Below are 24,087 nucleotides of genomic sequence, written 5' to 3' on the forward strand. Positions count from 1 at the left end.
TTCCATTTTCTGGGAGATACCACCAGCAAAGGAAACTCATACCCTATTTGCATGCAGCCCTTTCGGTGCACAGCTTCTAAATGCCGCATTTCCCCCACTAGAGTTCATTCTCTGATCTTAAAAAAGAAATCTCCATCTTATTGCTTAATAAAATATATGGATAATAATTTGGAAGGTGTCTTTCTTCTATTTCTCTTATTGAAAAGAAAGATAATACATGAATTGAACTGGGTAGGGAAAATGGATTTAAGGCAGTATTGAGTTCTTCAGAAATTGAATTTATAAAATTCATAATGTGAGGTTACATTTTATGTTCCTCTGGGACAGAAAGAGCACTATGAGCTATCACGTGTTACATTAACTCATTTTAGATACTAGCTTTTGACTGAATCTTGAAGGATATAGTTATATTTTCCTATAGATTCAGAAATTGAAGGAAATTTGCAAGTCAGGTATCTAAAGATATGATTCACAAGTAGCATTTAAGTATGATATTATAAGTGCATATGTGTATATCAGCAGGCTGTTTTCAACCAGTTGTAATTTAAGCACTGTTTTGATACTGCCTTTAGAAACTAGATCTGTCTTATCTCCAAGCTACAGGTTCAGCAGGCAGCTTCTTCTGCGGTCTGGCTAAACTGTAAGGATCTGACGGGGAACCTTCACAGAGACATTGTTGTGGACGCTGGCCAGACCTCAGCATCTTTTCCTGACCACTCTATGAAAACTCTTTTTGGAAGCACCTTGGTTCACCATTAGTAGATCCGGTTCATGCTGCTTTTATCTCCAGCATGTCAAGCCCTGTCCAGTTTTTAAACCACTCAAATCCAGGGAAGCTGGCTACTGCCCAAAGCAAAGGGCCCCGCAAGGCTAAGCCACTGGAAGTCAAACATATATCAGCTTACACATCTCGGAAAAATAGCTCAGGGGTGAGTTGTACTCTGGCATTTATTTAATTTTTTCTGTTCTCAGGAGGAAGAGGTAAAACAGCCTCTTGCACAAGTGAGAGCTAGCAGAAAGGAAAATTCAGTTCTGTGGAACACCCTTCCAATGCATGACTCAAGACATGAGTCAAAGATCTCACTTCCAGTTCCTGACTTAACTCTAGAACAAGGAGCAGTGAAATTTCTGAATCTAATGGAACCTCGAAGTGAATTTTACTTATTTTTGCCTTTTTGGTGATTCTGATATTTCACCAAGGCCCACAATCCCAAAACAATATAAAAAAAATAGACTATAAAGGGCCTCTGAGTTAATTTTATCCAACCCTATCATTTTGCAGATTAGCAAACTGAACACTGGAAAGAGGCCACAGTGACTTAAGGGCAGAACTGAGTAGTCTGACTCTCATCACCTTCCTGTTGTCCCATATTAACCCCCTTGATATACAACCTTGTTTTATTAGGGCTGGAAATGATGAGACTGTTTCTGGAAATTAAATACCCTCTTGGGTCAGATGATATTTTTAAAACCATTAGACAGATCCATCTATTCTTTAGCTTGTAACTCATAGATGAGTCTGAGCTGTGGGGTAAGGATGGGGGCTTAGGGGACTGGTTTATTTCCATCCCCTATTATCTTTAAATGAGAATAATTAACCTAGTTTCTTCCCTAGAAAAGGAAATGTATTACATTAAAAGTAAATAAGTCAACAGATGAATGGATAAAGAAAATGTGATACATGTATTCTTTCAAAGAATATTCTTCAGCCTTTAAAAAAAAAAAAAGGAAATCCTGCCATCTTCAACAACATAGATGAACCTGCAGGACATTATACTTAGTGAAATAAGCCGAACAAAGACTAATACTACATGATCTCACTTATGTAAAATCTAAAACAAACTTACAGAAACAGAGAGTGGAATGGTGATTTCCTGAGGTGGTGGGAAGACGGAAATCAAGAGATGTTGGTCAAAGGGTACATTAGTTATGCAAGATAAATAAGTTCTGGAGATCTAATGTTCAGCAATGTGACTATAGTTAACAATACTGTATTGTATACTTGAAACTGCTAAGAGTTTAGATCTTAAATGTTCTCATGACAAAAAAAAGAAAATGGTAACTGTGAGGTGATGGATATGTTAATTAGCTTGATTGTAAAGATTATTTCACAATGTATACAAATTTCAAAACATTGTCACATATTTTATATATAATTTTAATTTTCAACTATACCTCTATGAAGATGGGGCAAAGAAGTAACTGATACAATGAAGAAGGACATTGTTCTACAACCTCTAACTCTTTTCAAGTGCATAAATGCTCATAAATCCCTCTAGAAATATAAAAAATTGTTTTACCATTTTCACAAATTTTAACACCATAAAATATAAATTTAAATATTGGTACATTATGAAATTTATAATAATAAAATTGTCTTATTATCAACATGTCCTCATTTAACTATGAACTTTATTTTAAATCAATTATAAAACAAAATGCTTGAGTTTGCAACAAGTAAGTTTAAAATAGCATGTTTTCAAAAAAAAATAGTATGTTTTCTTTGGGACTGTGTGTCTGTGTTAGTTGCTCAGTTGTGTATAACTCTTTGCAGTCCCATGGACTGTAGCCCACCACGCTCTTCTGTCCATGGGATTCTCCTAGCAAGGATACTGGAGTAGCATGCCATTTCCTACTCCAAGGGGATCTCCCAACCCAGGGATCAAACCCATCTCTTACATCTCCTTCATTGACAGGTGGAGGCAGAATTACATCTCCTTCATTGACAGGTGGAGGCAGATTCTTTATCACTAGTGCCACTTGGGAGTGAAGTGAAGTGAAGTCAAAGTCACTCAGTTGTGTCCGACTGTTTGCGACCCCAGGGACTATACAGTCCATGGAGTTTTCCAGGCCAGAATACTGGAGTGCGTAGCCTTTTCCTTCTCCAGGGGATCTTCCCAACCCAGGGATCGAACCCAGGTCTCCCGCATTGCAGGCAGGTTCTTTACCAGCTGAGCTGCGTAGGAAACCAGTGCCACCTGGGAAGCCCTACGGAAAAGTATAGAGACTAATACATTTCCCTCCAAATTTGCTTAGTTGTTCTTTTAAGAAAATAAAACTTCACTGATAAAATTGAAGACCATTTTGTAACCTCTCATCCTTCTCCAGTCTTGGGTGGCATGCATGCGTGCATGCTGAATCACTTCAGTTGTGTCCAACTCTTTGCCACCCTATGGACTGTAGCATGCCAGGCTCCTCTGTCCATGGGATTCTCCAGGCAAGAATACTGGAGTGGGTTGCCATGCCCTTCTCCAAGGGATCTTCCCAACTCAGGGATCGAACCTGCATCTCTTATGTCTTGTGCATTGGCAAGCATGTTCTACACTAGCGCCACCTGGGAAGCCCCTCTTGGGGTAGGTAATATAAACAAATTTAACAGTAGAATCATACATCTGCCAGTAAGAATCTTTGCCACTCTTAACTCTAAGGCAGGTCCTGGGGCCTCTGCTGCTGAGCATCAGTCATCTTGGTAAGGGAAGTGAGTGGATCCAGGGTCTGGGGTGGTGAGAGATGAGGATGTTAGGGCAGCTACTATCATAAGTCTATGTGAAAGTACTGCTGGACCATCCCGGACCTTTTTTTTTTCAGAGATAATTTATAGCCTTTGTGTCCATGTTTTTAATGTTTAGATATATGTGAATGCTTTTTATATTGTTTTAGCCATTTTAAAAATTACATTAATGATATTCTACTAAACCTAACTTTCTACCTTGCTATTTGCACTCAGTCTTTTTGTTGTTCAGTTGCTCAGTCGTGTCCAACTCTTTGCGACCCCATGGACTGTAGCACGCTAGGCTTCCCTGTCCTTCACCATCTCCCAGAGCTTGCTCAAACTCATGTCCATTGAGTCAGTGATGCCATCCAACCATCTCATCCTCTGCCATCCTTTGACGTCCTTTTGTCCTCCTGCCCTCAATCTTTCCCAGCTTCAGGGTCTTTTCCAGTGAGTTAGCTCTTTGCATCAGGTGACTAAAGTATTGAAGCTTCAGCTTGCATCAGTCCTTCCAATGAATATTCAGGGTTGATTTCCTTTAGGGTGGACTGGTTGGATCTGCTTGCAGTCCAAGGGACTCTCAAGAGTCTTCTGCAACACCACAGTTCGAAAGCATCAATTCTTTGGCGCTCAGCCTTATATGGGTGTTTTCTGTTGGTTAGTTTTTTGGTAATCTTCTTTTTTTGTTTTATTTAATGGACTTTTAAAAAAAGTTGGAGTATAGCTGCTTTATGATGCTGTGTTAGTTTCTTTGTATAATGAAGTGAATCAGCTATACATATTCGTATATCCCTTCTGTCTTGGACCTTGCTCGCACCTTCTGCTCCTGCCATCCCATTCATCTAAGTCACCACATGGAGCACCCACGCTTAGCTCACTGTGCTATACAGCAGGTACCCACTAGCTATCTACTTTATACTTGGCTGTGCACATATGTCAATCCCAATCTCTCAATTCATCCCCTGCCCTTCCCGTGTCCATGCATCTGTCTTCTATGTCTGCGTCTCTATTCCTGCCCTGAAAATAGATTTATGTTTTTGAGAGTAGTTTTTTAATTCATATAAATTTAGGCTGTGCATGATAATTCCTGCATAGAATTCCATTACAAATTATATTAATATGTCAATTTTTATACATTTTAATTTTTTATTGTATAAGCAAGCTTCAGCAAGCTTCATATACAGCATCCCTCCTTGTTCATTTCTTCTAAACTATGAAATGAGAAAAGAATTTGAAAGAGCTTGTTTATAAAAATTAATTGCAGGTTTAATATTTCTTATTTTTGTAAATTAAAAGCCTAATGGAACATAATGCTTACTGTTTTTTCTTTTTATTATTGGTGTTTGAAATCTTAGCAATATTTTGATGTGTTAAGAATTTAGCACATTTTAATCAATTTGCTTTTTTGTTTTATATCTCAGGTACATTGTCAAGTTAATCATGCTTAGTTCATGGTACAGTATCATCTTTCTGTACAGGGCTCCTCTTGCTTTACTTTTTCTCCATCTCCATTTCTGTCTCATCTAATATATTTGATGTATGTCTTTGGATATATATGCATCTTTTAAAAATATGTAGTTTTGTTTTGTGAATGGATTTTTAAAAAATATACATAGGAAAGAACTATAAAATGTATATGCACAGGTTAGGTAATAAAACAAATACCTATAAACCCACCACCCAATATCTTAAAATACTCCAATACCTTAGAAGCTTCCTCTTTGCCCCTTACTGACTGAATCCCTTTATTCCTACCTACACTTAAAGATAGTGGGTATTTTGAGTTTTGTGTCAATCATTCTCTTGCTTTTATTCCTAGTTTTACCATTTATATAAGAATCCCTAATATATTAATTTTATGTTTAAAAGTTTACTTAATGTAATTATACTATTTTTGTCTTTTTGTTACTTCTTTCACTTCATGAGATTTGTGTCACTTTGTGTGCATTCAGTAATGATTCTATTGTATGAATATACCATTAATTACCCATTAAACTCTTACTTGAAATGTGGGATGTTTTCAGTTTTTGCTTTTTCAAGAAACATTGATAATCTTTGCTTTTAACTGGAAAGTTTAGTCCGTTTACATTTATTGATATTATTGATTATTTCGGTGTCTTTCTATTAGCATATGTATAATCTACTTGTCCTATTATTTTGTTTTCTTTTCTCTCCTTCTATCATACACAAAACTGATTGTTTTTGTTTTGTTGTATTGCATTTATTTCTTTTTTTCTCATATTTTTTTCTTCTACAAGTTTAGGAGTTATATGCTGTATGACTATTGTTTTAATAGTATATTAGTTATTTTAAGATATATACTCAGCAAAGTTAACAGAAGTTTTTATGGTTACTCTTGAGAAATCTGAATGTTTTATTATAATGCTTTAAGCTGTTTTTCTCCTCTCAGTCTATATGCTTTTATTTTGTCCTGCACTGGTTCTATTCTTTATTTTTAACCCCATAAATCACAGTTTTAAAATTAATGTTTATGTAATTATGGCCACATAATATTTACTGTTATTTTTTATTCCCTTTTCTTTCTTGTATCTCAGACTTTGTTGATTTTCTTTCTTTAAAATTCTCTTAAGTAAGGGCCTGTTGGTGGTAAATTCAATTTTTGTTTGTCTAAAATGTGTTTATTTTACTCTTAATCTTGGAACATAATTTAAGTAGAAATTCTGGTTGGCACTTACTTTATATCTTTGATTTGAACAAGTAGTCCTGTCTTAGCCACTATTTTGAAATTTGAAAGTGTGCTTTTGGCTAACCAGGCCATATATGAATTAGAGGAAATTTTAAGATGCAGCCCAGTTGCAGAGATGTGAAAATCTGTGCCTCTTACACTCAGTGAAAGAATATTTTTCTTAGTACATTACAGATGTCATTTTGCTGTTTCTCAGCTTCTGTTGCTATTGAGAAGTTGCTCACCTGTCTAATTGCTATTTCTTTGTAATTATGTCCTTTCTATTATCTGCTTTTTAGATCCCTTTGATGTTCTGTAGTTTCATTATGAGTGTGTTGGTAAAGAAATTTTTTTAATTTACTTTTCTTGGGACTTGCTGGACCACTTAGATTAGTATCTTTCAACAATTCTGTAAAATTATCAAAGCATTATTTCTTCAAATATTGCCTCTTCATCATTCTATAGAATATAGCCTTCTTGGACTCCAAACAGACATATGATAGACCTTTTCATTTTAATCTCTCTGCCTTAAACTCTCTTTCACCATTTATTTGTTCCTGTATGCTCAAAAATTTCCTTCATATTTGAGTTCACTCGTTCCTCAGCTGTGTCTAATTTGCTTTCTAATGTGGTCATTTAGTTTTCAAATTAAAGTTATTATACTTTTTATTTCAAAAAGTTGTTTTTCCAAAATGTTTTCCAGTGTTAATTTATTGTGGTATCTTGTGACTTAGTCATATTTTCAAAAGTTCTCTTTATTTTTTAAAAACATTTAAATATAGTCATTTCATATTCTCTTTTGCAGATCTGCATTCCTAGTATCTTGGTAAGAATAAAATTTTAAAACCTGATAACTTTAGAAAAATGCATTTTGTTCCTTTAATACAATAAGTACCATGTGATTCATTTATACACTTCTTAGGGATTTAGATTAATATATTTTACTTGGTTTCATTTGAATCATGTAAACTTTGTTCTTAACCAGTTATGCTAATTAAATTTAGAACATTATATATACTCTTGGTAAGAGGAGGAGATAGTGTAATACAGATAAATCTCCCTAATTTTTACTCTCAGTAAAGTATGAAAGAAACACAAAATTGATGTTAATTTACTGAAATCAGATTAAAAAAAATAAATTTGTATAAGATATAAGCATAGGAATTTACTTATAATAAAAATAAAACAAATACTGGTAAATCTTTCACCAGTGACCTTATAATAGTTTAAGGCTCTGTAAAGGCTTTATTAGGTGTGAATTAAAATTTTCTGACATTTTATGTGTGTTTTCTTTCCTATACTTCAGAAATTATGTTTATTAGATGTGCTGCATTTACTCATGGCAAGTATTATAAATTGTTAGTTAAGAATTTTTAGAGAAATGTAAGGTAGACTTTTAAGTTAACATGTTACTTGCTACTTTTTGAGACCTATTTCATTTGTTAGGTTACCACGTCAAAGTGAATATTTTAAAGTTGTATTTTAGAGTTACTTATTTGAGTTTGTGAGCTAAGACAGTGCAGTTTTTATTATAGGGTACATGTTTAGCTGATTAATTTGAAATTTCTTTTTGTAGGCTTGTCTTAATCCACCTCTTGAAGTGGTTCCCACCAGGAACCCAGTCAAGTGCAACAAAAGGGCAGCTGATTCAGTCCCTCCTGATCTTGCTGGTTTGTTGGTGAAAAACAAGAATCTTTTAGCTGAGGTATATGGATTACTTGAAAATAAAACACCATGGGACATTATATCCTCTGTAGGGAGCGAAACATTCTGATAAAATTCTCCAAGTATTATCTAAACTCAGTTTTGCTTTTTTCCCCTCAATACTGAGGGGCACTAATGTAGATCCAAATCTATCTTTTGCTGGAGAAATCCCTTTGGAGATGTTACATATTGCTGCTTTTGAGTGACTACTGAATGACGTAGGAACCGCCATGCTCAAAATGTCCATAATAATAATCTCCGTGTGCATGCTCAGTTGTGTCCGACTCTTTGTGACTCCAGGGGCTGTAGACCACTAGGCTTCTCTATCCATGGAATTTCCTAGACAAGAATACTGGAGTGGGGTGGCATTTTCTACTCCAGGGGATCTTCCCAACTCAGGGATTGAACCTGTGTCTCTTATGTCTCCTGAACTGGCAGGTAGATTCTTTACCACTGTGCCACCTGGGAAGATAATAGTCACATGTATTAAGCATTTTTTTTTTTTGATGGAAAGGATGAGTTCTCACTTTCAGTAAAGCGCCAAATGGCAAATATCTACTAATCTTATTAAATACTTGATGAAACATCTGAGCAGTATCAACAGATGAAAAAGAAACCACATTTGTAAGAAGTACCTTGACTTTGATACATTTGATACCCTGCAATGAACTAAAGGATACTTAGGAATTTTTTAGCTGAACTCTAGTATCCTAAAATATTTGTTGCAAGAGATTGGTAATCAAGATTGGAATCCCAAGGCCGTTGTCGATGTTAAAGGTAACGTAATGTGGCTGCGAGTCTGTATTGCCACTATGGTTACCTTTACGTAAAATGTTCTGAGTGCTGATATTGTGGGACATTGAATAATGCCTTTTGAATAAGTAGCTATCTGTTGTTTCTATATTGGTTTGCTTGGGCTGCCGTAATAAAGTGCCATGGACTGGTTGGCTTAGTTAACAGAAATTTACTTTTTCATAATTCTGGAGGCGAGAAGTCCAATATAAAGTGTCAACAGGGCTAGTTTCTTCTTCTTTTTAATGTTTCCCCCAGCTATATTGCCATATAACTGACATAACATTGTGTAAATTTAAGATGTACAGTATGGTGATTTGATGTACATATGTGTTATGAAATGATTACCCCCAAAAGTTTGGTTAATAACATCCATCACCTCGCATAATTACTTTTTTTTCATGGTGAGATGGTTAGTTTCTTCTGAGGCCTCTCTCCTGGGCTTGTAGATGGTCATCTGTTTTCTGTGTCCTAACTTGGTCATAGTGTCCAGGGGTTCATGTCTATGTCTAACTCATAAAAAACCTTTAAACAGATTTAAAGAAAATATGTAAGTTATTCATATAGAATGAATTCTATTCATATAGAATTTCCAAGTACTTCTTAAAAACAATTTTTTACATGCACACAAAGCATTTGGTACCTATACTTAGTTTTTGTTTGTCAAAGATTCTACAAGGTCTACAAAGGGTCTAAAAGGTTCTACAAGGCCTCATTGTGAATTGATTTTAGAGACTATATACATGAAAAAGTATTTCATAGCTCATATTGGCATTTTCTAAATTTAATAAAAATCAGTGACAATTTAACTCCAAGCTTTTTTTTTAAAAAAAAAAACAACAATCCCCCAGTGGTCTCTCCTGCCAAGGGTCTGAGTTCAGTCCCTGGTCAGGGAACTAAAATACTACAAGCTGTACAGCCAAAAGAAAATGAAAACAAAAACAAACTTCAAAAAATAAAATAAAAAACAAAATTTAAAAAAGTATATTGATTATAATAGAATACCTTCAGCTTGAGTCATCTTTCCCTTTCCCAATAACCTATTATTTAATTTTATAGTAACACAATTGTCTTGATGAGACAATTTTTCTATTCATGCATACATTTAAGTCTTTCTGTTATAATTATCTCTTTGTGGGACATAACAGAAATAATTACCATGTGTTTCTGTCCAATAATGGAGAAACAGGTGCAAAAAGCTATATTTAGCAAAAGGCAGATAGAGAAGGGATAAATATTAAAGAGTCCAGTTGGTGATTGGGTTGTCTAGTTTAGGGAATATGGTATTGAGCTAAAACTCTTGCATAGTGCTAGGTAGGCTGCTGTAGTAACAAAAGTTAAACAGGGAATTCCCTGGTGACCCAGTGGTTAGAAGTTGGCACTTCCACTGCAGGAGGCCTGGGTTAGATCCCTGGTCTTGGAACTAAGATCCCAAGAGCAGTGAGGCTCATCCAAGGAAAAAAAAAGGTCTAACAGTTTGTTAACTGATAATATTTATAAGAAGGCCTACTGTCTTTAAGTTAAGATAAAATTAATGTGTTTTGCCATTATTTTTAATTTGATTTTCAAGGAAACTTCTGTTTGTGAGGGCAAGATGACTGTTTTTTGCAGATATTTTTCTTCCCTTAGTGTAGTAACAAGGCAAATAATATAAACCTGGTAAATTCATCAGTTCTGGAGGGGGTGGATGGAGGCAATATAAATTTTGCAGCTAAAGAGAAAATCTTGAGAACCAGTTATTATTAATTTTAGTTGAATGGCAAAACCAATACAATATTGTAAAGTAATTAGCCTCCAATTAAAATAAATAAATTTATTTTAAAAAGAAAACTAAAAAAATATAAGCTAGTAAACTAATAAATAGCATTTTAAAATCTTGAAGAAAAAATAATTTTGGTTGAACTTTTTATTGAGATAATTATAGATTCATTTGCAGTTTTAAGAAATAATACAGAGATATTCTTTGTAAACTTTGCACAGTTTCTCCCAAATTTTGCAAAACTGTAAATGTAACAGCCTAAATATTGACATTGATGCAATACAATCCACCAGTATTATTCAGGTTTCCCCAGTTTTACTTGTACTTATTTGTGGGTATTATGTTCTAAACAGTCAGTCAAAATACTGAGCAAGTAGTTTTAACAGCACAAAGATCCTTCCCATTGCCATTTGATATGCACATCCACTTCCTTCCCATCCCAACTCCTGGCAACCACTAATCTCTTCACCATTTCTAAAGTGCTGTCATTTCAAAAATGTTATATACTGGGAAAAAAAGTTATATACTGAAAAGCTAAATATATTACCATGTGACTCAACAGTCACACTCCTAGGTAGAAACACAAGAGAATTAGAAATATATTCACATAAAAACTTGTAAATGAATATTCATTCTAGCATTTTCTGTAAAACCAAAAAGTAGACATAACACCAATATCCATTGATGAGTAAATATCCAAATGTGGTATATCCATGCAGTAGAATATTATTTAGCCATGAAAAAGAATGAAGTACTAATTGATGCTCCAACATAGATGAACCTTGAAAACACTATGCTAAGTGAAAACAAGCCAGTCACAAGAGACAGCATATTATGTGATTCCCTTTATATACAATGTCCAGAATAGGCAAATCCATAGAAATAGAGAACAGATTAGTGGTTGCCAAGGGCTGGGTTGGAGGTAACTACTAGTGGGTATGGGATTTCTTTAAGGGATAATGAAAATGTTCTGGAATTAGATCACGGTGATGGTTGCACAACTGTGAATATACTAAAAACTGAATTGTATACTATAAAGGGTGAATTTTACAGTGTGTGGATTATATCTCAATTTAAAAAGTGAAAAAAAAAGAAGTTCAATATGGCTACACAATTCTATGAAAATACCAAAACCCATTCAGCTGTGTACTTTAAATGGATAAATCTATGAATTATACCCCAATAAAGCTGTTTTTTAAATGTTTTACAAATAGAATCATGCAGATACAACCTTTTTAGATTGGCTTGTTTCACTCAGCATAATATCCTGGAGACTTGTTCAAGCTGTTATATCAATAGTTTGGTCCTTTTTATTGCTGAGATTGTGGTATGTATATACCACAGTTTGTTTAACCATTCACTTGTTGACAAATACCTGGATAACTTCTGGTTTTTTAAAGTTGCTATGAACATTCATGCACAGATTTTTGTGTGAACATAATTTTTCATTTCTCTTGGATAAGTGCCCCAAAATGCAATAGCTGGGTCATATGGTATTTGCATATTTAGTTTTATAAGACACTGCCAAACAATTTTCCAGAGTACCTGGACCATTCTATCTTCCTACCAGCAACATATGAGTGATCCAGTTTCTTTGCATCCCCACCAGGATCTGATGTTGTCCCTGTTTTGTATTTTATATATTTTAATCTTAATACATGGGGAGTGTTATCGCACTGTGGCTTTAATTTGCATATCCTTAATGGCTGGTGATGTTGAATCTATTTTTATGTGCTTGTTTGCCATCCATATGTTGCTGGTAGGAAGATAGAATGGTCCAGATACTCTGGAAAATTGTTTGGCAGCTTCTTATAAAACTAAATATGCAAATACCATATGACCCAGCTTCCGTGGTGGCTCAGAGATTAAAGTGTCTGCCTGCAATGCGGGAGACCTGGGTTTGATCCCTGGGTCGGGAAGATCCCCTGGAGGAGGAAGTGGCAACCCACTCCAGTATTCTTGCCTGGAGAATCCCATGGACGGAGGTCGAGCCTGGTGGGCTACAGTCCACAGGGTCTCAAAGAGTTGGACACGACTGAGCGACTTCACTTTCGCTTTCCCTTGCCATCCATATGTCCTTTCTGGTAAAATTTCTGTTCAAGTCTTTTGCCCATTTAAAAAATTGGATTGTTTTCTGAGAATTTAGAGTTCTTTATATTAATATATTCTAGATATAAATCCTTTGTTGACAGTTTTTATCCACAAGCTGTATCTGAGTTTTGGGGTACCTAAATTTAATTAAGTTCTGAATATATTTCAGGTTTCATTATGTCCAAATACAACATTAAACTATTTAAAAATTTGGGTTCTTTAACATAAACGATACCAGGCAGACCTCTTTTATTGTGTTCCACTTTATTTCACCTCACAGATTCTGTGTTTTTTATAAATCGAGGGTCTCTGGCAACCTTGCATTGAGCAGGTCTGTCGGAGTTCTTTCTCTACCAGCATCTGCTCACTTTGTGCCTCTGTGTCACATTTTGGTAACTCTTGCAATATTTCAGACTTTTTCATTGTTATATTTGTTGTGGTGATCTATGATCAGTGATTTTTGATGTTACTATTGTAATTGTTTTGGGGCACCATGAACTGTAACCATATAAGATAGTGAGCTTAGTTGGTAAACATTGGGAGTTTTGACTGCTCCATTTACCTGCCATTCCCCATCTCTCTTCCTCTCCTCTGACCTCCCTATTCCCTGAGACACAACAATATTAAAATTAGGCCAATTTATAACCTTACAATGACATGTCAGTGTTAAAGTGGAAGAAGAGTTGCACATCTCTCACTTTACATCAAAAGCTAGAAATGATTAAACTCGGTGAGGAAAGCAAGTCATTGGAGAAGGAAATGGCAACCCACTCCAGTATTCTTGCCTGAAGAATCCCAGGGATGGGGGAGCCTGGTGGGCTGCCGTCTCTGGGATCGCACAGAGTCGGACACAACTGAAGCAACTTAGCAGCAGTAGCAGCAGCAGCAACCCACTCCAGTATTCCGGCCTAGAGAATTCCATGGATTGTGTAGTCCACGGGATCACAAAGAGTCAAACACTTTTGAGCGACTTTCACTTTTATGTAAATGCAACATTTTTTTGTCTTTTTAAAATTCTGTTGAGCATTTTGTTAAAAAATAAGAACAATCAAGACTTGCAATTTAGAGAGTTCCCTGGCAGTCCAGTGGTTAGGACTCAGCACTTTCACTGCCACGGCCCAGGCTCAATCCCTGGTCAGGAAACTCAGATCTCATGAGCAGAACACTACCAAGCAAAAAAAAAAAGATTTGTAATTTCATGTTAATTTTCCTCTTGGATGGTAACTCCAGTCATCAAATCTGTTGTCCTTATGAATCTCCTAAGATCTTCAAAAGAAGACAGAAGATCTGGAAACTATTTTCAATACTTGTGAAAGCCTGTCCTGTCAGAAGTCATATCTATGTTGAGGCTTCAAAAACTAATAATAAATATCTTGTTTTTAAATGTTCAATACAAACTATAGTAATTAAGGTAATCTAGATAAGTACTAAATTTGCTGATGGAAGAGTTGATTTGCAATTTTCTGCTTTGTCTAAATCCACTAAAAGGACCAATAATAAAAATGATGGATGGTAAAAAAAAAAAAAAAAGAAAGCAAGTCATAACCTGAGATAGGTTGAAAGCTAGGCCTCTTGCCCCAAACTGTCAGTTTAGCTGTGAATGCAAAGGAAGAGTTCTTGAAAGAAATTAAAAGTGCTATTCCGGTGAACACACAAACGATAAGAAAGTGAAACAACTTTATTGCTGATACAGATAAAGTCTTTGTGATCTGGAGAGAGATCAAACCAGCCCCAGCATTTCCTTAAGCCAGAGCCTAATCCAGAGCAAGGCCCCAACTCTCTTCAGTTCTAGGGAGGCTGAGAGAAGTAAGGAAGCTGCAGAAGAAAAGTTTAAAGCTAGCAGAGGTTGGTTCACAAGGTTTAAGGAAAAAGCTGTTTCCATTACATAAAAGTACAAGGTGAGGCAGCAAGTGCTGACATAGTAGCTGCAATAAGATCCAGACGATCTGGCCAAGGTCAAGATGAAGGTGGCCACATTAAACAACAAATTTTCAATGTAGACAAAACAGCCTCTTGTTGGAAGAAGATGCCATCTAGGGCTTTCATAGCTAGAGAGGAGAAGTCGGTGCCTGGCTTCAAAGCTTCAAAGGACAGGCTGACTCTCTCTTAGAGGCTAATGCAGCTGGTGACTTTCATTTGAGGCCAATGATCAATCCCAGTCTTAGAACCCTTGAGAATTATTCTAAATCTGCTTTGCTTGTGCTCTGTAAATTGAACAGCAAAGCCTGGATGACAGCACTTTGTTTACAACATGGGGTAACTAAGTATTTTAAACCTGATGTTGAGTTTTACTGTTGAGAGAAAAAAAGAGTCATTTCAAAATATTATTGCTCTTGGTCACCCAAGAGCTCTGAGGGAGATGTACAGTGAGGTTAAATTTGTTTTCATGCCTGCAAATACAATCTCCATGAATCAGTGGTATGCCGTATTGCTGAGGTATGCCTGTAATGCAAGAGTGGTGTTTTTGTTTTCTTTTGTAATTCATAAAGTCATGACTTTTTAATCAAAATATTTCTCAATCACAGTTTTTCATTATACAAGCTGTAATTTTTTCAGACTTTCCTGAATATTCCACTACGTATATCAAACTATCTTTTAAAAAATTTTTTATTATAGTTGATTTACAATGTTGGGATAATTTCAGGTATACAGCAAAGTGGATTAGTTATACATGTATCTACTCTTTTTTAGATTATTTTCCTGTATAGATCATTGTAGAATATTGATTAGAGGTCCCTGTGCTATACCATAGGTCCTTATTATCTATTTTCTATATGAAAGTGAAGTTGCTCAGTCGTGTCCAACTCTTTGTGACCCCGTAGACTGTAGCCCACCATACTCCTCTGTCCATAGGATTTTCCCGGCAAGAGTACTGGAGTGGGTTGCCATTTCCTTCTCCAGAGGATCTTCCTGACCCAGGGATCGAACCCAGGTCTCCCACATTGTTAGCAAGACGCTTTACCATCTGAGCCACCAGGGAAGTCCTATTTTCTATATAGTAGTGTGTATATGTCAAATTCAGTCTCCCAATTTATCCCTCTCCTCCTTACCCCTTGGGAACCATAAGTTTAATGCTGATGAGAATAAAATTACTTATTCCAAATCCTTTGTGTCAATTTGATATGATTTTTTAAAATTAATTATTTTTGGCGGTGCTGGGTCTTTTGTTGCTACGCACAGGCTTTCTCTAGTTGTGGCTCGCAGGCTTTGTTGCCTCGCAGCATTTTGGGGATCTTCTCAGACCAAGAATCAAACCCATGTCCCCTGCATTGCAAGACAGATTCTTAACCGCTGGACCACCAGGGAAGCCTTGATAAGATTTTTTAAGTGTAATTAATATTGGAGTCTACTGTTAGGAGATTCAAAAATCCTTATTTTATAATGTATAATTTAAATGCTCATAATGATTTAAAATCATGGATTTTCTAAAACCAAAATTATAAATGACTTTAAAATAACATTTTCCTCTTCTCATTAGCTAAGAAATCTTCGAAACAAACTTTTCATAAAAGAAACTTCATTGCAAGAGATGAAGAATGAGCTAGAAACTTACAAAGAAAATAATGTGCAACAGTCTTTCCAGATAATGTCCCTGAAAGACGATATCAAGGACTTAGAGGAACTTATTGCTTCTCTAACCAGAATTAAATCTTTGAAAAACACCAGTATTCAGAGTCTTGAAAGAGGCAACTGGGATCTAACTGAAAGAATTACAGAACTAGAAAATCTTCTAAGGTAGGAAATTTTCTAGTTTGTTTTCAAAAATGTCATTCATTTTTCATAAGCTTGCTAATATTATATGAACTTCATATTCCTGACTGATCACAGAATTTAAACCTAACAAAATTTAACATGCCTGACTCAAAATTAAATTTTCAATTGAGATATAATTTCCATTCCATTAAAATTCACCCTTTTGCAGCATACAATTTAGTAGTTTTTAATATATTCACAAGGTTGTACAAGCCTCACCACGCTCTAATTCTAAAACACTTTCATCAACCTCTAAAAAAATCCATGTCTACTAGTAGTTACTCCCCAATCCACTCTCTCCAGTTTTTGACAACCAGCAGTCCACTGTCTTTCTCTATGGGCTTGCCTTTTCTGGACATTTCATATGAATGAAATGTTACAATATATGGCCTCTGTGTCTAACTTCTTTAATTTAGCACAGTGTTTTCAAGATACATCAATGTTTAGCCTGAATCAGTGCTTAATTTTTTTTATGGCTGAATAATATTATGTTATAGGGTTATATCACATTTTGTTTGTCCATTCATCAGTTGATGAACATTAGGTTGCTTCCTTTGCAAGGGACTTTATGAATGAGCTGCTATGTACATTGTTGTGTGAACTCTTATATGACTGTAAGTTTTATTTCTCTTAGTTAAATGCCTTAGGAGTAGAATTGCTGGATTGTAAAGTACTCGATGGACGTGAGTTTGAGTGAACTCCAGGAGTTGGTGATGGACAGGGAGGCCTGGCATGCTGCAATTCATGGGGTCGCAAAGAGTTGGACACGACTGAGCGACTGAACTGAACTGAACTGAACTGAAAGTAACTCTATGTTTAACGTTTTGATGTTACTTCTGAGTGACTTCCAGGCTGTTTTCTAAAAAGTTTTGATGAAGTTTAAATCTTTTTTTTCTTTTGTCATTTTGTGTCTTTGGTGTTATAGCAAAGAAACCTAATCTAGTATCTCAAAGATTTACACATATGTTTTATTTTAATAGTTACTGTTTTAATACTTAAAAATTTATCTTTGACCCATTTTGACTAATTTATTTATTCTTTCATTTTTGGCTGGCTGGTTCTTCCTTGCTGTGTGCAGGCTTACTCTAGTTGCAGCGAGCAGAGGTTACTCTCTAGTTGTGATGTTTGGGCTTCTCATTGTGGTGGCTTTTCTTGTTGTTGTAGGTGTGTGGGCTTCAGTAGTTGTGGTTTATGGGCTCGATTGTTATGGCAATGGCACCCCACTCTAGTACTCTTGCCTGGAAAATCTCATGGACGGAGGAGCCTGGTGGGCTGCAGTCCATGGGGTCTCGAAGAGTCGGACACGACTGAGCGACTTCACTTTCGCTTTTCACTTTCATGCATTGGAGAAGGAAATGGCAACCCACTCCAGTGTTCTTGCCTGGAGAATCCCAGAGGCAAAGGAGCCTAGTGGGCTGCCGTCTATGGGGTAGCACAGAGTAAGACACAACTGAAGCGACTTAGCAGCAGCAGCAGCAGTTGTGGCACAGAGGGTTAGTTGCCCCATGGCAAATGGAATCTTCTCAGACCAGAGGTCGAACCCATGCGCCCTGAATTGGCAGGTGGATTCTTACCCACTGGACCACCAGGGAAGTCCCCACCACTTTCTTTTAGATTAATCAAGTTTTTATTACTATTTTTCTCCTGTGTTATTTTAAAATATCTTTTAAATTATCATTAACTTTTTACCTTAGACCTTGTGATTACAATGAAAGTCTAGATTAGTGCTGTTATGTTATCTGAAAATAGAAATCTTATAACAATGTAACTCTACTTACCCATCTTATGCTCCTGTACTATTGTTATGATACATTTTACTTTTCTAAATGTTATAAATCTCATAAGATGTTAATTTTCAGTATTAATTTATATTGACCCACACACTCACTCCTGGTGCTCTTCATTCCTTTCTACAGCTCTGTGTAGCCGCCAGGGATCATTTTCCTTTATCCTGTAAAATTGCCTGTAATTTTTCTGCAATTTAATGCAGTTCTTCTAAGGATGAATTTTTCCATTTTTCCTTCTGAAAGGGTTTTTTTTTTTTTTAACTGAGTATAGAACTCTAGGTTGCCAGTATTTTTTTTCTGCACTCTAAAGTGTTCTTCAGTTATCTTCTGACTTGCATAGTTTCTCTTTGAAAAGCCAGTGTTCAGTCTTATAGCTATATGTTAGAAGGTAATATATGCTTTTTCTCTGACTTTTAATTGGTAGAAATTTGATGATGATATGTCTTGGTGTGGCCGGCTTTGTATCTATCCTACTTTGGATTTGCAGAATTTACTCAATCTATCAATTGATTTTTTTCATCAGGTTTCAAAAATTCGTGGGAAGTATTTTTTAAAGTATTGTTTCTATCTCATTCTGTGTCTACTCTCATTCTAAGGCTATAATTACAAGGAATGGCCTTTTGAGTGTGACCTACATGTCTCCAATATAATTTTATGGAATTATATTTTCCCTTAGATAATTCAGATATTTTCTCTGACCTGACCCATATTCACTAATTCTGTAGGATGCAAATCTTCTATAGAAAAGAATATAACAAACATGGAAGGTGGACTGAAACTTTAACTTAGCTTCAAGGTAGAAAATATTACCAAACCTATCAATTGTTAATCAAAACAAGAACCAAATAATTAATTGTTTGTATTTGATTATAAAACAAGTTTTTACATATGCTGTTTTCTATTGTACCATTTCTAATTCCTTACCTTTCTTGAAACTAATTCAGGGATTCAGTTGAAGAGCCCATGCAGGTGTTACTAAAATGGGAATATAGTTTTCCTTCATCCCTTGTGCCTCAGGGTCTGCAGATGCTAAATCCCTTGTATAAAATAGTACAGTATTTGCATATAACCTATGTACATCTCTTGTGTACTTTAAATCAACTCTAGATTACTTGTAATAGCTAATCCTATGTAAATGGTTGTTTGTGTAAGACAAATTTAAGTTTTGCTTTTTGGAACTTTCTGAAAAAAATTTTTTTGAATAGTTTCAGTCCATGGCTGCTTGAATCCATGGATGTGGAACTTGCAAATACAGGCCTGTGGTACTTGTACCCATGTGGAACCTCCTGATCATCACAATATTATCATAGTAGCAGAGACCTATTCATACTTAAATTCCCTCTTGAAAAAGAGTGGTTTCAAAATTGACCTCTCCCAAGGGAACTACTACAGACTTAACATGGAATCATTCTCTCCATTTCTCTGCTATTTCTCATCTCTTCCTAGAAATAATCCAGGAACTTGCACAGCTCTTTTCATAAGGAATACATTTTTACTTGGTACACATATTTAATTTATTTTAAATGGGGATATTTCTTGTTATTTGAAGTTTGAAAAATTGGTTTCATGATATTTTTACCTACCAATATCTTACACAGAGTACATCTGATTGAAAGAAAAAGAGCAGAGCAAAAAGCAGACCTTTTGGAGAAAAAGTTAGCAGGTGCTAACAGATTCACCCCTTATATGAGTATGAAAGAACAAGAAGATTCCTTGGATAGTTTCATGACAAAGGTGAGAACAAATTTTGATTGATTTTTGAAGAAAAAGGATTTTTGTTACTTTATGTTATTCCAGGAGATAATTGGCAAATGTTGAGTGATTTGTTGGTCCTCTTCTTGTGGAGGATAAAAGGAAGCAGTACAGCATGGTGAACTGAAAGCGTTTCTGAGTATGGAGAGAAAGTGCAAGGCAGATCTGAAGGTCTCTGTGATACTAAAGAGAAGGTTAGAAGGAATGGAGCTGTGAGAGAACTGGGAAGAGGTGGTGGTTAGAGAGTGAAATATTGAAGTTTTAAATTTCTGGTACAGGGTAGTTCCTGCCACTGACAAAATCTGGGTTTTGGATTTGGGTATAAGGATTGAATAGGGGTATAGAAGAAAGTCGTTGAAACTGAGGCACAAGGGTCACAAAACTAAACTGGTGGATCATCCACACTGGATGTTGAAATCTAGATGTATGCATGAGTTGGGTTTAGAAGGAAGAGGTTAGCCTGGTCCCTTCAGTTCAGTTCAGTTCAATCGCTCAGTCGTGTCCGAATCTTTGCGACCCCGTGAATCGCAGCACGCCAGGCCTCCCTGTCCATCACCAACTCCAGGAGTTCACTCAGATTCACGTCCATCGAGTCAGTGATGCTATCCAGCCATCTCATTCTCTGTTGTCCCCTTCTCCTCCTGCCCGCAATCCCTCCCAACATCAGAGTCTTTTCCAATGAGTCAACTCTTCGCATGAGGTGGCAAAAGTACTGGAGTTTCAGCTTTAGCATCATTCCTTCCAAAGAAATCCCAGGACTGATCTCCTTCAGAACGGACTGGTTGGATCTCCTTGCAGTCCAAGGGACTCTCAAGAGTCTTCTCCAACACCACAGTTCAAAAGCATCAATTCTTCGGCGCTCAGCTTTCTTCACAGTCCAACACTCACATTCATACATGACCACTGGAAAAAAACCATAGCTTTGACTAGACAGACCTTTGTTGGCAAAGTAATGTCTCTGCTTTTCAACATGCTATCTAGGTTGGTCATAACTTTCCTTCCAAGGAGTAAGCGTCTTTTCATTTCATGGCTGCATGATAGCAATTCGCAGGATGAATAGAAGTTATATGGAGGAATGTTGAAGGAGGATGGGAGATGAATTACTGTCAAGGAAGTGGTAAAAGTTTATTCTGAAATCCACAGACTATAATTGTTTATTATATGCATGCTAAGTTGCTTCAGTCATGTCCAACTCTTTGCAACCCCCATGGGCTATAGCCCGCAAGGCTCCTCTGTTTGTATAATTTTCGAGGCAAGAATACTGGAGTCTGTTGCCATGCCCTTCTCCAGGTTTATAATATTCTGAATGTAAAATAAGGTCCATCATGATCCAATTAATGTGAGGGGTTCCACTTAAAAAATTCAGCAACTACTTTCAGAGTTTAAAGTAATTCCAATTTTTAATTACCTCTTTCAAGTAATTCACAGTAACACTTTCTATGTTTTTCACTTCTCTGTCATATCTCTGAAAAACTCTCCCACACCAGTCTGTGTAGCTCTGACCTTTTCTTCCACTGCTCTTTTTTTTTCTACTACCTTTTTTTTTCTTTCTTTCTGGGCTTTTAGTGAGACAAACCCATCATTACTTCAACAACTCTAGCTTCCCTTCTATCTTCAAGTTTCACATGACAGAAAGTCCAGAAAGTAAACTTATTTACTCAGTTTTCAGAATTGAAGGTGAAAAGAAGGATTTATAACGGCAGAATCTTCCTGGGAGAGGCAGGGTGAAGGAGTAGTATTGCATTAGCTTCTATTTTTTCCTGTTTACAATGAAAGCAGGGCGCTTACAAGGGATAGGTTGGGGGAAAGAGATGTGACTTCTCTGTGGTCTTACATTATCAAAGCCGTTACTATTAAATGATGTTCTATAATCATAATTAAGTTTTTATGAAAATACTCATTTCCCTGCCAACTTTTCACTTAATAGTCTTAGCATTCATTGATGATCCTTGCCTGAATCAGTTATTTTGTTAGGAGAACCAAAATGCTGAGCTGTGAAATTCCATCATTCCTTCTATATTTATTATCTCAAAATATTTTGTAAACAGCTCCTTCATAACCTGGAGCAGTTGGTTAGCTACTTCTCTAAGTTAAACTTCCTGTGTTCTCAAAATACTTTCTCCATAACATCAGTTTTTTTTTGCCCTTCCCACATGCCCCCCAAGAGGTATTTTAATACCTCTTGAAGTTCTAGTTTACTCTTATGAGTGTGTTCTTGTCTCTCTTATAACTCTGTAACTCTTTGTTCCTATAGAAAGCCTTTTCTCCTCAAGTTCTGTATTATGACTATACTTATATTTCAAAAGGACAGAAATAGATGTCTCGATATTAAATTCCAAATGAGAAGTTTAACACATGTGTTGGTATATTTAGGATAAGGATGAAGCTATCCTGGTCAAAAATTTTCAGAGAGACAACACTTTTCACTCTGAAGGGCCAAAAGATGGACAGAAAATTTGGGATAAGTGTCAACAAGATTTGATCCATGAGGAAAAACAAATACCTGAGTTAGACAGACCTCCACATTCATACAACTGGGAAACTAAAACAGCGCGATCCCACTATCAGAAATTCCTCAGTCAGCTGTCTGCTCTTCCCAGCAACAGTGTTGAGCCCACACCAGCCACAGAGGAAGCTGTGAAAGAGAGCATTCTGGAGACTGGTGCAAATGAGCAATCCTGGAAGTCTGTAAGTGTATCAACAGATGAGTTCCTCTTTCAAATTAGTTTTAAGATGTGGATTTTGATGTTAGTTGATTCGGTGAACCCTGTGGCTCTGATTTTATTTTTATTACTATAGTGATAAGAGGGACAAAGATGTCCATTATCACAATAGGGGTAATATAGTGAGTGGATTTAAGAGCAGAGAGGCCGGGTATGAATTCCAGCTCTGCGATTACCAAATGTGTGCTCTTGAGCAGGTTATTTATACTCTCTGCGTCAGTTTTGTAAATTTTGGCAGGAGTGGGAGTGGGTTTAGGGGGGATATAGTTTGTGTACCACAGAATGGTTGTAAGGATTAAATGGATTAATACATAATAAATGCTTAGTACAGGTCAGTGTAAGCTCAATGAATGTTAGCTTAAAAGTAGTGGTGTGGTGAGGATAAGGCTTCTGTCATGACCAAACACTGGTCAGTTTAGTCAGCACAGTGAAGTAAATTATCAAGTCAGTCATTTGTGTGAATTTACTGGTCAAGTCTATCAAAAGATTGATCCAACAAATTCAAGTAGATACATCTCCTGTTATGTTCAAATTATTGTAGTAAAATTTCATCACTCTTCATCCTAACATTCAAATGAAAATAGGTATTGCTTAAATTCAGTGTGTTAGTAAAACCTGCTACACGGTAGTATGCTTATTGTACAGTTACAATTTTTTTTACACTCTCTCTCTTAAAATTCATTATACTATTTTATTTCTCAAGTATTCACTAAAATGTCTTATTTTTGTACATCAAACTTTTGTTTCTTTTTTTTAAAACCAGCTTATACGTGTTGAGTCTTCTTAAACATCTTCCCCATTCATCTATTTAGTAACTTAGTGTAAAGTTCAGTTCAGTTCAGTTGCTCAGTCGTGTCCAACTCTTTGCGACCCCATGGACTGCAGCATGCCAGGCCTCCCTGTCCATCACCAACTCCCCGAGTTTACTCAAACTCATGTCCATTGAGCTGGTGATGCCATCCTGCCATCTCCTTCTCTGTCATCCCTTTCTCCTCCTCCTGCTGCTGCTGCTGCTGCTAAGTCGATTCAGTCGTGTCTGACTCTGTGCGACCCCATAGACGGCAGCCCAGGGGGAGCTCAGGGTCCCCTGTCCCTGGGATTCTCCAGGCAAGAACACTGGAGTGGGTTGCCAGTGCCTTCTTCAATGCATGAAAGTGAAAAGTGAAAGTGAAGTCGCTCAGTCGTGTCCGACTCTTCGCAACCCCATGGACTGCAGCCCACGAGGCTCCTCCGTCCATGGGATTTTCCAGGTAAGAGTACTGGAGTGGGTTGCCATTGCCTTCTCCGCAGCTTCCTGCTAGTTACCTGTTTTACACAGGGTAGTGTATATACGTCAGCGCTACTTTCTCAGTTTGTCCTACCCTCTCTTTCCTCCACTGTGTCCACCAGTCCATTCTACATCTGCATCTCCATTTCTTCTCTGTAAATAGGTGTATCAGTACTATTTTTCTAGATTCCGTATACATTAATAAACAATGTACTTCTTAATATACTTTTTAAAAAAGATTAGAGGGAAATGAATTCAAAAAAATAACTCTCTAAAGATG

General features: G+C 36.4%; 1 protein-coding gene across 1 annotated transcript in view; it reads left to right on the forward strand.

The window, feature by feature from the left end:
* Positions 1-791: 791 nt before the first annotated feature.
* Positions 792-24,087, forward strand: part of LOC120853615 (coiled-coil domain-containing protein 170-like) — a 31,540-nt gene continuing 8,244 nt past the window's right edge. Inside the window, exons 1-5 of the mRNA XM_040227579.1 lie at positions 792-929; positions 7,756-7,884; positions 16,004-16,260; positions 19,664-19,799; positions 22,191-22,505. Coding sequence (XP_040083513.1) covers positions 792-929; positions 7,756-7,884; positions 16,004-16,260; positions 19,664-19,799; positions 22,191-22,505 — 975 coding nt within the window. The remainder of the gene's footprint in view (positions 930-7,755; positions 7,885-16,003; positions 16,261-19,663; positions 19,800-22,190; positions 22,506-24,087) is intronic.

Source organism: Oryx dammah, unplaced genomic scaffold (genome assembly GCF_014754425.2).
Source record: "Oryx dammah isolate SB20612 unplaced genomic scaffold, SCBI_Odam_1.1 HiC_scaffold_26, whole genome shotgun sequence".
In the NCBI taxonomy this organism is placed as follows: Eukaryota; Metazoa; Chordata; class Mammalia; order Artiodactyla; family Bovidae; genus Oryx; species Oryx dammah.